Consider the following 15,984-nt stretch of genomic DNA (forward strand, 5'->3'; position numbering starts at 1 on the left):
CCCGCAGTGCAGTTTTCCAGTCAAATATTTTCTCTCAACTCAGACACCTCATCTGAGGATCTGGCCTCTGCTCACCAGTCCCATAGCCTCATACAGTCCACCGTGTAGTTTAATGTAAAAGTGTATTGCGGGCACTGACTTGTAGCTTCCAAAACTTAAACTGCCTTGCCTCAGGGGGTTTATACTTGACTGCTTTCACCTGGAACCCCTCCCGTCTCACTCATCCTTTTTGCTTTCCTGTAAGTCATAGAGGGGATCTCAACATCTTCCTTACATGACTGAAGCTCCAAGCTTCCAAAGTTCTATGGGCAGAGGCTGGGTCTTTATCTCTGCACCCCCACTACTAGCACAGAGCCTTCCAAAGAGCAGATGCTGAATTACATTTTGGGAATAGAAGAGACAGTGAGTGAGAGGTCAAACTTGTTAAGATTTACTGTCTCCTACATTCTTTAATACGCTAAGCATAGCAAGGTATACATCAATTTTATGAAACAAAACATTGAGTCAGCAAAATCAAGGTTGATGATGCTTTATTTTTTTTCTTTCATTCTCCCAGTGAGTTTACTGTGGGATTCTTTCACATTTTCATGAAAATCCCTATTGTGATGCCATTTTTTTTTATCGTGATGATAAAAAATCCTCAGACATCATTGGGTGTAGAAGCCGGGGCCTTGATATCATGTCCGGCTGTGGCACCAGTGGCAGCCCTCGCTGCATCTATGGCTCGTGCTCTCTCTTCATCTTCCAAAGCCTCTTCATACCAGGGTGAGAAGGCACTAGGGACTGTGTCATTAACCTTTGCCAAAAATTCCAGGACTTGCATCTTGCTTGTTTCAGCGTGAGCTCTCGGGCCCCACAGAAACTCATAGCGTGCAGGTTCACTGTCAGGTACCTGGCGGTACTCCAGGTACTGTAGCTGCACCAACTCTGTGTTAATAAGCTTCCTGGGCTCCCCGTAGATGTGGTGCTTCCTCCCAGCGTATACTTCCAGCATGTTCAGGAATTCCCAGATCTCCTCCTCGCTGGCACAGTTGCCCTTCATGAAGATCAGGCCCAGGATATTCATGAGGAGACCCGTCTTGGGTAATCCCCGGCCAGCATACACCCTCCCATTATTGGGGAGGTTCAGTTTGCTCACAAGGCGATATGAGTGGTTGCTTGAGCTAACTTCCTTCAAGTCCACTGCAAAGACGGCCTCAATACGATTAGAGGCTTTCTGGAGGATGTCATCCAACTCGTCTCGGTTATTTTTGCCTACAATCTGGATCATCTCTTCCTTCAGAATGGGCTGCTTCATTTTATACTTGTACAGAAGGTATTGCTCCACCAACTCCACTTTCATAGTTAGAATCTCACTCCATGAGTTCGCAGAAGATAAGGTGTTAGAGGAGCGTGGATGTTCTTCATCTAGGCTTTCATCATCTGTATCAGATCTGGTGTGAAAAGCACGTGAAAAGGCAATGGTGGTAGATGATGCTCTCCAAGAGCCCTGGGAAGTGCTACTTGTCTCTGTAGCTGATGGAATCTGGGGATTACCCCCCAAAACAGAAGAAGAGCAGCAGGGGGTCTCTTCTTCCACTACTGATACTGCCTGAAGTGTCTTGTGACTCTTGGAGTCATCGCGACCCTGGTTGCATTTCTCATGGTCACGGGGCATATTCTTTTGACCCCGAAACATGATGACTGTGGTCCAGGACAATGGTCAGGCGGGATGGTAGCACATTGATGAGTGTACCTGGGGGTGGAGGGTTGAGAGGATGTGTGCACCTTCGGCATGGAAATACCACTTGGTTATAAGGAAGGCTAAGTTTGCAATTCTCCTCAAGGGCACTGCTCGAAAAACCCACAGGGCTCCTGTTCTAATCGGCCTGTCCCCTTTCAGCTGCATCCTGTGTGCTCTGACTCTAGCATACTGACGGGACAGCAGCGGCTGGCCATCTTCTAGTTTTAGGAGTCTCATGTCTCACGTTGAACAGCATCATTCAATTGGTGAGAGGTCATGGGACCCACAAGAAGTAAGTAAAGGGGCCTGTCATGCAGGGTCTCATGTGGGGTCTCTGGTCCCACTCCCCACATAAGAATGCAGGACATGGTGAGGCCAAAAAGGAACACCCACGGAGCCATAGGTAGGGGAGTCATACCAGTATAGTCTCGCTGGCGGCTGGTTGGAGACACAGGAAACAGGAGCCACATGGTCCGCAATCCACACTCCGCTTCTCTGCCAACCAACCAACCCCAATCCTCTGTGCTAACTGCAATCCGCGCTTGCTAGCTCAGCCACCATCTTCTTGCTAGCCTCCCATTTTTCTGCTAGCATAGCCACAGCAGTTATATTAGTGGCCAATGGCTCACTGGTTATAGTTGTTGGCCAACTAGCCACAGCTGATGGTCATCCAATCACAATTGATGGCCATTTACTACCTGAGCCAGCCCTTTCCACGTGAGGCCGAGAGCCTGGAAACTGCACTCCTGGCTCTGTCCCCACATTCCACCCCTACAGGGTCTTGTGTCACTATCTATGTGATAAGCATCTTTCGCTAGAGGCTCTGTACGAGGAGCCTGGAGGTGAATGAAATATCCTAGACACAGCCATGCTCTCTGGGCACAGCCAGGGTGTCGTGCGGGGGACCCTGCTCGCTGCGCCATTTGTCGTGCAGGGCGGCCTGCGGGGTCTCTGCTCTCGCTCCCCACATAAGAACGCAGGATATGGTGAGGCCAAAAAGGAACACCCACGGAGCCATAGGTAGGGGAGTCATACCACTACATTCTCTCTGGCGGCACTATACTCTCACTGGAGGCTGGATCCACACTGTCTGCAAACCGCCATCCACACTTGCCAGCCCAGCCACCATCTTCTTGCTAGCCCCCATTCTTTCTCTTCTCCTCCCTCTCTCTGGTAGCGTAGCCACAGCAGTTATATTGCGGCCAATGGCTCATTGGTTACAGCTGACGGCCAACTAGCCACCGCTGATGGCCATGCAATCACAGTTGGCCATTTACTACCTGAGCCAGCACCTGTCTATGTGAGGCCGAGAGCCTGGAAACTACTTTCTGGGGCTCTGCCCCCACACAGGGTTTCTCATGGCACCACCAGCCCTTCTGGGCACAGTCAGACTTCCTGGGCTTCTTAGGGTACCATCAATCTCCCGGGGACAGCCAGGGTTTCTCAGGGCACCACCAGACCTTCTGGGCACAGCCAGACTTCCTGGGCTTCTTAGGGTACCACCAGTTTACCCAGGCACAGCCAGGGCCTCTCAGGGCACTGCCACTCTCTCTGGGCACAGCCAGACTTCCTGGGCTCAGCCAGTGTTCTCAGGGCACCACCAGTCCTTCTGGGCACAACCAGACTTCCTGGGCTTCTTAGGGGACCACCAGTCTCCCTGGGCATAGCCAGGGCCTCTCAGGGCACTGCCACTCTCTCTGGGCACAGCCAGACTTCCTGGGCTCAGCCAGGGTTCTCAGGGCACTGCCACCCTCTCTCCGGGCCATTTGTCATGCACGGTGTCGTAGGGTCACTGGTACCACTCTCCACATGAGAACACAGGACATGGTGAGGCCAAAAAGGAACACCCATGGAGCCATAGGTAGGGGTGTCACACCACTATAGTCTCGCTGGCGGCTGGGTTGGAGACATAGGAAGCAGGAGCCACACAATCCGCAATCCACACTCCACTTCTCTGCCAACCAACAAACCTCACTTGCTAGCTGCAATCCGCCGTGCTAACTACAATCCGTGCTTGCTAGATCAGCTACCATCTTCTTGCTAGCCCCCCATTTTTCTGCTAGCGTAGCCACAGCAGTTATATTAGTGGCCAATGGCTCACCGGTTACAGCTGACGGCCAACTAGCCACAGCTGATGGCCATTTACTACCTGAGCCACCACCTTTCCATGTGAGGCTGAGATCCTGGAAACTGCACTCCTGGCTCTGTCCCCACAAGGCCCCTCAGCATATCATCCTTGCCCAAGTATCCCCAGTACTGACTGCTTGGTGGGAGTTTTCTATCCTCAGTCCTCAATAAGGGCCCTTACTTTGGCTCCACTTAGGGCCTGGTATGCCCACCCCTTTAGTCGAATGGTGGCTCCACCTTCAAACTAAGGATTTAACCTGCCCTAGACTGATGTAAATAAGTGTTCGGAGAACTTCAGCGGAAGAGCCCTGTCCTGGGTCTTCAAGGGCTGAACCCAGGGATGTGACCAGATTCTTTGTCATCCCTGCGATTTAGTGGTGGTGGTCCCTCAGTGGTTGCTTCCACCCCCATTCTGGCCTAGAATTGCTCCCCAGCCCTTGGGCCTGCCCCTCCTCCTAAGGCCAGCACCGCCCTGAGACCCCCAGGAGGAAGTGCGGATCTCCGCCTCTGACCATACCTGTCTCGGACTCCTGAGGCCAGGTAAGGAAGAGAATTCTGTCCTGTTTCCACTGCTGTGAGCTGTGTGGTTCCCTTCGTCCTCACAGTATTCACGTTGGCCTCTGGAAAGCCTAGAGATCCTCCCACTGCGGGCCTTAGGCCACACCCCTTAGAGTAAGCCTCTCACCCCTTTGTGACACCACGGGAGGAAGTGAGTATGTCACATCCTGTCAACAGTGCCCAGGTATCCCAGGGCAGCCAGCAGGGGCAGGGTTCTCTGTGGTCTCTCAGTTCTGAGCGTGGAGGGTTCCCTACATCCTGACCCAGGGTCCTCACCTGGACTCCTGGCAGGGCCGGGGACGTCTTCCTTGGCTTACCTGAGGACCCTCTCCTCAGACCAAGGCCCTCCATTCTGCCACCCTTCTCTCCGAGTCAGTCTGACAGCCCTGCCCAAGGCATCCCAGGGTTGACGGCTGGGGCAGTCTCTGTGCCACCTCACTGCCCTGGGGTCTGTGGTGCCCTGTGGTCCCTCCGGACTCTGCCCTTGAATACTAGCAGGGCATGGAATGTGTCCCTGTAGTGTCCTGGGTCACAGAGCCACAGACCACGGTGCTGACTTCCTGAGGTGCCAGAGAGGGAAGGTCCGGGAGTGCCACATGAGGCTGTCCTCCCTGTGCCCTTCCTGGGTGACAGCAGGATGCAGGCTCCTTGGGCCTCTCTGTTCAGGGTAGGGGTGTGACCCGAATGCTCACTCGGGACCCTTACCTGACTAACGACGGGCCCCGGGACTGCTCCTTCTTCCAACTTAAAGTCACCCATATAGAACAAAGGTCGCTTGTCCCTGAGAGCCCTGAAAGTAAGGGAGGGGATGCTCAGCCCGACAGCCCTGTCCGGGCCTTCTGGGTCTGAGAGCAGACAGAAGCCGGTCTCGCTCCAGTTACCAAGTGGTGTGTCTCATCAGTCCTCGTTCATCAGGGTCTTCCTCGCGACTCCTGTCTTCTATGAAAGGCTTCCTGGGAAATGGTACATCTTTGAAAGCTCTTGGTTAGTCTCCCTACTGCAAACCCAGCAGAGACCTTTTTGTGCCCCAGGAGTGACGCGAGGTGGGGAAGGTGCGGCAAAGGCAGAGTAGGGCCCACGACAGGTGTTGTGTTATCAGAGGAAACACACCGATCTCTTCTTTCTCTCACTAGCCACACTTAGGCTCTGATCTGACTTCACTTCTAATAGATCTACTTTCCAAAGGGAAGGGGCTGAGCCCAGTGGTTTTGTGAGCCCCTGATCTTTTGAGGTTTATTGATGTTTTCTTTCTAGACTCTGTGGACATCCGATGCCTAAAACACCGGGCTTGTGCACTGTGATCCTCTGCCCCAGGGCAAGCGCACAGGGCCCCTTCTAGTCTGGCCCCGGGTGGAGGTTCCTCTCTTGCTCTCCCACACTCCAAGGTAACCGTTAAGATGTCCTTTCCATTCCAGTCTTTGTCTCTCACCTGTGAGACCCATTATCTGAGGGTCTGGCCCCTGCCACCACTCCCACAGCATCATCCAGCCCCCCATGCAGCCTGGCTTAAAATGACCTCTCCTCCCCCACACTGTCACCCCAGGACTGGCAGTTTCCCAAGGCCCAACACTGCCTTGGTCACGTGAGGTACAGTAAATCGGTGTCAAGAAAATATGGAGGTTTTCAATTTGTTTAGAATAACTAAAGTGTTCATCTTAAACCTGAATGATAATAAATGTGACATCCATGACAATAATAAACCTAGATTCTGAAGCAAAACAAGCCATCTGTTAAAAAGGGAAACATCAACAAAAAAATACTGACCTAAAAACTGCTCATCTCAAAAAGGATAAAACCAAACAGCATACGTGTTTTAGTCCCGCTGGCACATACTTTGCTCTATTACTTAGAAGGCTCACGACTCTTCAACCCCGAGGTGAACAGCCTGCCCCAGACCTCACTACACGTGGGGGGAGCTGTGCGAGGTGGCCTTGGAAGGAACGCGCACTGGCCTTGGCAACGTCGGCAGCCCTGGCCGCGGCTCTCACCTCTGCTCTCTCTGCCGTATCTCCCCACCCTCCTCATACAGCTTTGGGAAGGCACTGGGGACGGTCTCGTTGAGTCGTCCCGAATCTCCAGCACGCTCATCCTGGTGGTCTCAGCGAGGGCTCTTGGGCCCCACGGGAACCCGTAGCGTGGAGGATCACTGCCGGCCACCTGGGGGACTCCAGGTACTTGGGCTGTAGCACATCTTCTGCAATGAGCTTCCAGGGCTCCCCACACCTGCGGTGCTTCTCATCCGCAGAGACGCCCATCGTAGTCAACTCTTCCCACATCTCCTGTCGGTGGCACGGTTGCCCTTCAGGGAGATGAGGCCCTGGAGATTCATCAGGAGACGGGGCAGGGGTGAGTCTCCGTCACCCCTGAGACTTTTCTCTTTGCTGATGTCCGATTTGCTAACTAGGTCTTCGGAGGGGTCAGTGGGGTTGACTTCCTGCATGTCAAGGCCACAGACCTGTTCATTCTGTCAGTGGCGCTCGTGAGGATCTGAAGGAAGTGTGCCCTGTGCTTTCTCTTGACAGTCTCAGCAGTGCTGCCTTCACAGCAGTCTCTTTCATTTCGTATGCTGGGGGTGCGCCAACCGTCCTGAATTCCTGCTTACAGGATCTTTGCAGGTGCCCTCAGTGGGGCCGGGACCTGGGAGCTGCCTCTACTTTCCTCGTCTTGACTCCTGGCACCATTGTCCGAATTCGTGTATGAAACACCTGCAGCCGCAGTGGTGGTCAGTGGGGCTCCCTGAGGGTCCTGGGCAGTGCCAGAAGCTGGGAGCACCCCGAGATATAGGAGACAAGGGCGAGGGGACTATTCTCCTGCTGCTGAAGTGACGTGAACACACCCGGGCCCATGGGTCTCACTCTGGGCCTGACGGCATTTGTCCTGAGCGTGGAGCTTACTCTCCTGACCCCTAGGCGTGGTGGCACGGGTCAGGACAGCAGGCACCAGTGTGGGCAGGAGAGTAAGTGATGCCAGCACGTGGAGGAAGGAGACTGACACGGGGCGTCCACCTTGCTAGGGAGAAAGCAGCAGAAAGTGAGCGTCTCCTCACACGGCCACGGCCCAAACAGAAAGCTGTGGGAAGCAGGTTCAGGCCTTACGTGGGGTGTTAGCACTCAAGGTTCTCACTCAGTGTCCCACGTTTGACTCATACGTGTGGGCGTTAATATTTCTCCCTCTGCTGAACTGGGACCACCCCACTCAGACTGAGACCCTTACTCCTCAGTTGCCTCTCAGTGGGATCTGATGGCGCCTCTTCCTGGTGTCTCTCCCTGGGACCTCCCAGGGCTGACAGTCGGAGGATTCTGTGGGGCCCCCAGTGCTGTGAGGTGGTCGGTCCGCAGTCTGGAGGGTCCCACATCTGGCTATCAGTTCAGTGGCAATAGGGAGACTCTCTCTATGGGACCTCACTGTTCTGAGGCTGGCGGCCCCCTTAGTTGTCCCCGGGTCGGAACCTGAATTTCTCCCTCGGCCCACTAGAGACCTCCAGATTCAGGCTAACACCTTCACTTCATTGAGTCTCTGGAGCTGGAAGTGAGGTGGTGACGTATCCGACTAGCCCTGCCCAGGGTTCGCAGGGCTGGAAGATGGTGAGACTTGGGGGCTCCCCTCTGCTCTGGGCCAGTGCCCTCCTGAGGCCTCCCTCAGTATGCTCCGTGTCTTGACCTGTAGCTCTCCCCTCATACAAAGGCTGACAATAACCTGACCCCCTGTGAAGAGGGGAAGTTGGCCTCATCTGGTCTCCCAAGGCTGACAGCGGTGGAAGGAATCTGTGCTGCCCCCAGTTAACGGGTATCTGGTCCCCTCAGTCTTCAAGGCCCTCACCTTGACTCTTGGCACAGCCCGGAATTCCTCCCTCTGCTGACCTGAGGTACTCCTGGATGAGGTCCCTCCCGTCCAGGAGACGCCCTGGAGGGAGGTGTGACTGGTCACCTTACAGAGCCCAGGTCTCCAACAGTGGGACAGGGCTCTAGGTCGCCCCCTCATTTCTGGGAAGGGTACGCTCTTTGTCACTTAGTGTCACTACCTTGACACTGTTAGCCCCTTGGCTGAATGGGGCTCCCCCATGGGTCCAAGAGTTGCACTTCCCCCAGATCATCCCCTCCCTCAGAAACCGAGGGGTAGCCTCAGTCTGAAAGCTCTACCTGGACGTCCAGGGCCGACTGTGGAAGCGGAACTTTGTGCCTTCCCTCTCTTCTGGGGTGGCTTGCTGCCTCATCCCTAATACAGGATTTTTACCTGGATGGCTGCCTCGCGCTGGGATGTCACTCTCTGCTGAATTGGACAGCCAACCTGAAAAGCAAAGCCCCATCTCCTTGGAACCCTCCAAGTAGATGTCAGGGGTTCCCTCATCATGCCAGGCATTCCCTGGGCCTGCCAGGGCAAACCTCGAGGGAGGGCCTAGGTACAGACCCCTCTGTTGTGTTAATCAAGGTCTTCACCTTGACTGCGAGCCAATCTGGGGACTGTATCCTCTGCTTACCTGGAGCGATAGCCCTCAGGCCTAGGAGATAGCCTTCCTGGGACATCCAAGACAGAGGTCAGGATGAGCCGGGAATAGCCACAACTGTTTTTGTCTTTCAAGGGCTGACAGCTGGGGTGAGGCCCTATGGAACCCACTGCTCTGGAGGTGGTGGTTCCCTTCTGGGAAATGTCACATCCCTACCAAATTGAGAAGTTTCCTACCACAAACCTGGCAGAGACTGGGTTCTCATCCAAAGAGTGATGTGACAGGGGCAGGCTGGGGCAAAATGCAGGGACCCCAGACGAGGTGCTGGGTTGTCAGAGAAAAAACTAACTGATCGATTCCTTCTTTCCAGACTTGGCCTCTCATGTGACTTCTGTAGTGCAAGATTTACTTTTACGGGGGAGGCTGCCCAGGATGATTTTTGAGACCCCCGTTTTGAGATTAACTGGCTGTGCATGTGTACAAAATCCTACTGTCACTGACTGTTATTTCTTTTCTTCTTTATTCATCCTTCTCATTTGTCTGGAGGGTCCCACATCTCGCTATTCCTACTATTCCTACTGCTCTACCTATAATATTCTAATCCCCTGCTCTCTGTGCAGAGACCTTCTTTTTGTCCCCTGACGTGCATTCCTGGAGCTCTGTGATGGAAATAGTGAATTAAAAGACACATAGTCAGACTCAGGCTGGGAGGATTGGAAAAATGTGAACTTCCCACAATTTCAAAATGGGGATCTAGTCCTAGCTGTGTCACTTAACAGCTTTGTGAAGGTGAAACATTTGCAAGTTGTTCATCTGTAAAGGCACTCCGGTAAGCCTTATCGTGTAGAAATGGAAGAATATACATACTGTATTATAGACGACTTGGGATATGGATTGGGACGCAGTGGGTCTTTAATGATTAGCTGCTATTATATGTTTATTTTGAATCTCCGAAATAGTAAGAACCCATCAGTGTTTTTTTCTTAAATCTAGTACATATCAAACAATACGCAATAATCTGCAACAAACTTTCTTTAATAAACTAAGCAAATCCAGGTAGTTTTAATATAACAAAAATAAAGACTAGAAGGAATACGGCAAACCAATAATTGAACACAGTGAAATTCTTGTTTTTTAATTTCCTTCCTTCATTTCGGGATCCCAAGTATTTTATCGTTGGATTCTTTTACATCTCCATGAAAATCCTGTTTCACTGTCATGTTATCTTATCTCGATCATGAGCAAAATATTCAATATTTTCAATTTGTTTCACAAATTTCAAAACAGTAACATTCAAACCTTTTCAACAGCAAAAACATGAGAGCCATAGCATTCACATATTCATATTCTGAACGTTCTAAACCTTCTATTAAACGAAACAACATTGGAAAACAATACTATATATCTATATCAGTCTATTTATCTATCTTGCTGTTTTTTACCTAAAGGTTACTCATGAGGAAAATGGAAAAGCAGATTAACGTTGTGTTAAAATTAAACAGACCGCGACCACAATTTGTCTTAGAAATTCCAAAACTGTAACTTTCAAACCTGTTAAATAGGAAAAATATGACAGGCACGTCATTCACATGTTTATAATTTGAAGGTTGTAAAGCTTCATTAAAAGATATAACATTTGAAAAAAATACTACGTCTGTTAGTATATCTACTCTAATCTATCTTTACCTAGAAGTTACTCATGAGGACAAACAAAATGCAGATAAACACCATTTTAAAAGTAAACTGTCCTTGACCACAATTTGTCTTATAATTTCCAAAAGTGTAAAATTCAAACCTTTAGATAGTAAAAAATGTGAGAGCATGTCATTCACATATTTATATCGTGAAGGTTGTAACGCTTCATTAAAAGATACATTTGACAAAATGCTACATATCTGTATAACTATCTGTCTATCTATCTACATCTCCTATCTATCCATCCATCCATCCATCCATCCATCCATCCATCCATCCATCCATCCATCCAACTGTCTCTCTACCATCATTCTGTCTTTACCTAGAAGTTACTCATGGGGTGAAAAAGGAAATGCACATGGAAATCCTGCTTACACCTAAACCGACGTTGACCACAATTTGTCTTAGAAATTCCAAAACTGTAACTTTCAAACCCTTTACATAGAAAAAATATGATAGCCATGTCATTCACATATTCACATTTTGACGGTTGTAAACCTTCTTTAAAAGACATCACATTTGATAAAATACTCTATATCTACATCTAATCTATTTACCTAGAAGTTAGTCGTGAAGAAAAAGGAAATGCAGATAAACACTGTTAAAAGTAAACCATCCTTCACCACAATTTGTCTTATAACTTTCAAACGTTTTAGATAGCAACAAATGTGACGGCCACGTCATTCTCATATTTCTACTTTGAATCTTCTAAACCTTTATTAAAACAAATAACATCTGAAATTGTTCTATGTTTGTATGTGTTTATCTATCTACGTATCTATCTGGTATCTATCATCTATCTATCCTTCTATCTTTACCCAGAAGTCACTCACGAGAAAACAGGAAAACCAGGTAAACATTTTGTTAAAACTAAACTGACCTCAACCGCCCACTACTGGGCAGGCAGGCTGCTCTCTTCAACCCCGAGGTGAAACGCCTGCCCCAGACCTCACTACATGTGGGAGGAGCTGTGCGCCGGGGCCTTGGAAGGCGCACTGGCCTTGGCAACACTGGCAGCCCTGGCTGCGGCTCTCACCTCTGCTCTCTCTTCCTCATCTCTCAAAGCCTCCTCATACAGCTTTGGGAAGGAACTGGGGACGGTCTTGTTGAGCCTGGCCATAATTTCCAGCACGCGCATCTTGGTGGTCTCAGCGTGGGCTCTTGGGCCCCACAGGAACTCGTAGCATGGAGGATCACTGCCGGGCACCTGGCGGTACTCCAGGTACTCGGGCTGCACTAAATCTTTCATGATGAGCTTCTTGGGTTCCCCGAAGACGGCGTGCCTCTTCCCAGCGTAGACCCCCAAAACACTGAGTGATTTCCAGACCTCCTCCTCGGTGGCGCGGTTACCCTTCAGGAAGATCACGGCCAGGATGTTCACCAGGAGACCAGTCTTGGGTATACTCTTGTCCCTGTTCAGACTTCCCTCACTGGGGAGATCCAGGAGGGTGATAAGGGAATAGAAGTGATTGCCGGGGTCGACTTCCTTCACCTCTAGGCCAAAGAGCAGCTCCATGCGCTCAGAGGCTCTCCTGAGGACCTCAGAGAAGTGCTCCCTGTACTTCTTTTTGACTGCCTTTAGCATTTCGGCCCATGTAATGCACTCACCCAGTTTATACTTCCCCAGCAGGAACCGCACCAGCACGTGTGCCTCCCTGGTCAGAGGATCTTCGCGAGCCGACCGAGTGGCCGATGCTGCAAAGGAGGTGCTTGGGCCCTCCTCAGCTTGGCTCTGGGCCCCTTCATCAGATCTGGGGTATGAGACACCTGCCTCGGGAGGCCCAGCGGCTGAGGCTCCCTGAGGTTCCTGGAAAGGGCCAGGAGCAGGGCAGCTTGGGGGAGAACCCCCAGAAACAGGACAAGTGGGGCACTCTTCTTCTGCTGCTGCTGCAGCGGCCTGATCACCTCGGAGACTCTCAGTCTCTTCTGCACCCTGGAGGCGTCTACTCTTCGGACCCCGAGGCATGATGACACAGGTCAGGCACAGTGGGCTCGGGTGTGGGCAGAACAGGTGATGCCAGCACCTGGAGGAGGGAGAATGAGATGGTGTGTGCACCTCTGCAGGGAGATTCCACCGTGGCCTTAACCAAGGCCGCCTCTGCAGGTCTGAGGGCCGTCAGTGCTCTGTCTGGGGACCCACGGGGCTCCTCTCTGATTGGCCTGGCTCCTCAGAACCGTGCAAAGCTGCATGGAGAGTACCTAGGACAGAGCCATGCACCCTACCTGGAGTTACTGGGGTGACGGCAGGGCCTGGCAAGGGGAACCTCGTGTTCTGGGTTTGAGATGTGTTCTCAGTTCACATTCAGGATCATTATGTATATTTTGGCCAGGCATCCCAGCCCCCCACTGCGCTCTGCTTCTCTCCAGTAGACACGTCAAACCCAGTATCGACATGTCTCTGGGGCCCTCTTTGATCACAGTACTTAGGGATTCTGAGGTGTCCTCTGTGTTTGGGGTGCGTGGTCCCCACAGTGATCATGCTCCATACCCTGACTCTCCACTGACCTGGAAATCTCCCCTCTGCTGACCTGGTGCCAGCCCTTAGGCCCAGGCCCCCACCCCTACGATCTCCCAAAGGAAAGTGAGAAAAGCCCCATAGGCTTTACATGGGCCCGGGACCTCCATCGCCAACGGGCCCTCTGCTGACCTGCTGCCGGCCCCCCAGCCCTGGGCCCTCACCCCCGTGACTCTCACACAGCAAAGTGAGAAGGCTCGTGGGGCCTCACACCTGCCCAGACCCTCCATGGCCAACGTCCCCGCTGCTGACCTGCTCCCAGCCCCCCAGCCCTGGGCCCGCACCCCCATGACTCTCCCACAGCAAAGTGAGAAGGCACGTGGGGCCTTCCACCCGCCCAGACCCTCCATGGCCAACGTCCCCGCTGCTGACCTGCTGCCGGCCCCCCAGCCCCGGGCCCGCACCCCCATGACTCTCCCACAGCAAAGTGAGAAGGCTCGTGGGGCCTTCCACCCGCCCAGACCCTCCATGGCCAACGTCCCCACTGCTGACCTGCTGCCGGCCCCCCAGCCCCGGGCCCGCACCCCCGTGACTCTCCCACAGCAAAGTGAGGAGGCTCGTGGGGCCTTCCACCCGCCCAGACCCATGGCGGCGGCGCCATGCGTCACCCCAGTTCCTGGCTCTGGGGTCCCCGCACTCCTCACCACGGGCCTGACCTCAGTCTCTGGGGCCTGCGATTTCCCCTCAGCAAAGCCGAGCCGAGCCCGAGCCCGAGCCCACCAGTCCCGGACGGACGAGGCCTTCATTCCCTGAGACCGCGGGGTACGCGGAGGACTCTGGGCCCAGCAGCCATTTTGAGGCCGCCCGGGAATGGGGGTGGGGGTGGGGCCCGGCATGTGTGGCCGCCTGTTTTCAGGGGGAAGGGGGGGCCCTTGTCGGGCAGGTCCCCGCACTCGTACCTTAGGTCACCTCGCACCTGACGCCGACAGGATGAGACGTGGGACTCCTCTCTCTGCGCACCTCACACCGCAGCTCTGGGACAGGCCTCCCGCTGGGCAGCCGGGCTCCCTGGCACTTGGGCGGGGCCGCTTCCGGTGCCCACGTGGGTCTGGGCGGGGCACGTGCACGGGAGGGGGTTGGGGTCTGGGGTCGAGGCCCGCAGGACTGGCACCCAGGAGCCTTGTCTGGACTCGGCGGGTCCTGGGCTGCTCCTCCTGCCCACCCGAGTCAGCTGCCTCGGACCGAGGCTCTCACGTCCCTCAGAACCCCCGGTAGGAAATGTTTAGGGACCCGAGCCAAGCAGCCATGCGTGGGGCCGCCCAAGGCTGACAGCAATGGTGACCCCTCCCCCCCCCCCCCCCCCCCCCCCCGCAGCCCTCTCTGTCCTCCCTTGACTCCTTGTAGGTGCTGGGCCCCGTCCCCTGTGTCTACCTGAGGCCAACCCCTCACGTCAAGGACTGCAACTGCCCGAGACGCCTGATGCGTGTGCTGCTGGTACCCCCCTCCCGGCCATTCCTGCCTGAGGGCTCCCACACGTGGCTGTAGGGGGTGAGACCCCGGGGGCACCAGTGTTCCGAGGTAATGAACTTGCTCTGTAGCGTATCATAGCAGGCCTCTACGTCATCCCTGTCTCAGTTAAATCCTTCCTTTACTAGGTCCCTCTAGACTCACAGGGAGAAAGTGGGGTGCCCACTCGCCTGATAGCTCTGCCTGGGGCCTCTGTTGGCTGACGTCAGCGTTCTTGCTGCAAGTCTCTGGAACGAATTTCTGTCCTTATGTGCAAATACTGTGATAGTTGCTCTTCTGCGTTAACCCACGCCTGAGATTGTATTAAGGTGATCGTTTCAAAAGCACAGCCCTCATCTACTAACAACATTTCACATGGTCATTGTACAACCTCTGGACTCACGCTGCCCCAAACAATTCAGACTTTCCTCCTGATATTACCCCATGGCCCTGGCACCTGGCTATGAGGCACTGCCTCGGGTTCTCTCAGGGACACATTAGAAATTCACTGTCCCGGGGCACACTGGAAGAAACAAGGCCCAAACTTTACAAACTTTCCTCCAACCATCCCTGCCTTCTACAGGCCTGTCTCTACTTCATGGCAAGCTGCCAGCTGCCCCCACACAATTACTAATTCAGTACAAACTTAGTGCCTCTAAGCGGTTTCTCATTACTTTTTTACTGTTATTGTTGTTGTGTTTTTTTATCACTTCTTAATTTTTGAACGGTTGATTTGCACCCTGGAAACAGCAGCCCAAGTTTGGTAGTCATCTTGGAAACTATGGGTAAGGCACTAAATCTGTAATTAATTTCAGAATGTTCATTTCTACAATATTCTGTTCCCCTGAATGGACGATTCAGGTTTGATCTTTAAAATCTTTCCTTCAACCAATCCTCTCAATCTGACTTTATTTCCTGCTATAGAATAGTCTCGGCTTCAGAGCACTCTCCTACCTGCCCACACAGAGGTTCTAGTTAAACACTGACCTTGTGTACCCCAGGAGTTGTCATGCATTTTTGTTTTACTATTGTTGTTAATATTGTTTTTGTTATTCCTTAATTTTTCCAGGGTCGATTTGGAGTATGGGAAACAGCAGCCTGAGTTTGTTTATCACCTTTGCAGTTATAGGTAAGGCAGCAAGTCTGTGAATACTTTAAGCAGAATTGACCTATTGACAATATTCTCCCTCCTGTCAATAAATATAGTATACTGCTCTCAGCCTTCTTTTGTAATAAGCCTATAAGCCTATCAGTACGTTTTTAGAGGAGCTCGTGAAGAACTTGTACATTTCTGTTTGGTTTTCTATTAGGTATGTTTTGTAGATTTTTGTGGTTGTAAATGGCATATTTTCCGTTCCATGTTGTAATTTGTTAGTGATCTCGTTTGGCCAGATTCCTGAATTTGGTTTCCTGAATCTTTGGTACGTCAGCTTTTCCAAGTTTCCTATATATCTGAATACTTTCTGCAACAAGTTT

General features: G+C 52.3%; 2 protein-coding genes across 2 annotated transcripts; both read right to left on the minus strand.

Annotated features, from left to right (window-relative positions):
- Positions 1-640: 640 nt before the first annotated feature.
- Positions 641-1,678, minus strand: LOC148754562 (melanoma-associated antigen B5-like). Its single transcript, XM_088795071.1, has one exon. It carries the CDS (start codon positions 1,676-1,678, stop codon positions 641-643), a length of 1,038 nt encoding a protein of 345 aa, XP_088651197.1.
- Positions 1,679-11,499: 9,821 nt separating this feature from the next.
- Positions 11,500-12,513, minus strand: LOC141569558 (melanoma-associated antigen B1-like). Its single transcript, XM_074323286.2, has one exon. The coding sequence runs from the start codon at positions 12,511-12,513 to the stop codon at positions 11,500-11,502; it is 1,014 nt and encodes a 337-aa protein (XP_074179387.2).
- Positions 12,514-15,984: the final 3,471 nt, after the last annotated feature.

This window comes from Rhinolophus sinicus, chromosome 18 (genome assembly GCF_057876585.1).
Source record: "Rhinolophus sinicus isolate RSI-liver-muscle chromosome 18, RSI-T2T, whole genome shotgun sequence".
NCBI classification, from domain to species: Eukaryota; Metazoa; Chordata; class Mammalia; order Chiroptera; family Rhinolophidae; genus Rhinolophus; species Rhinolophus sinicus.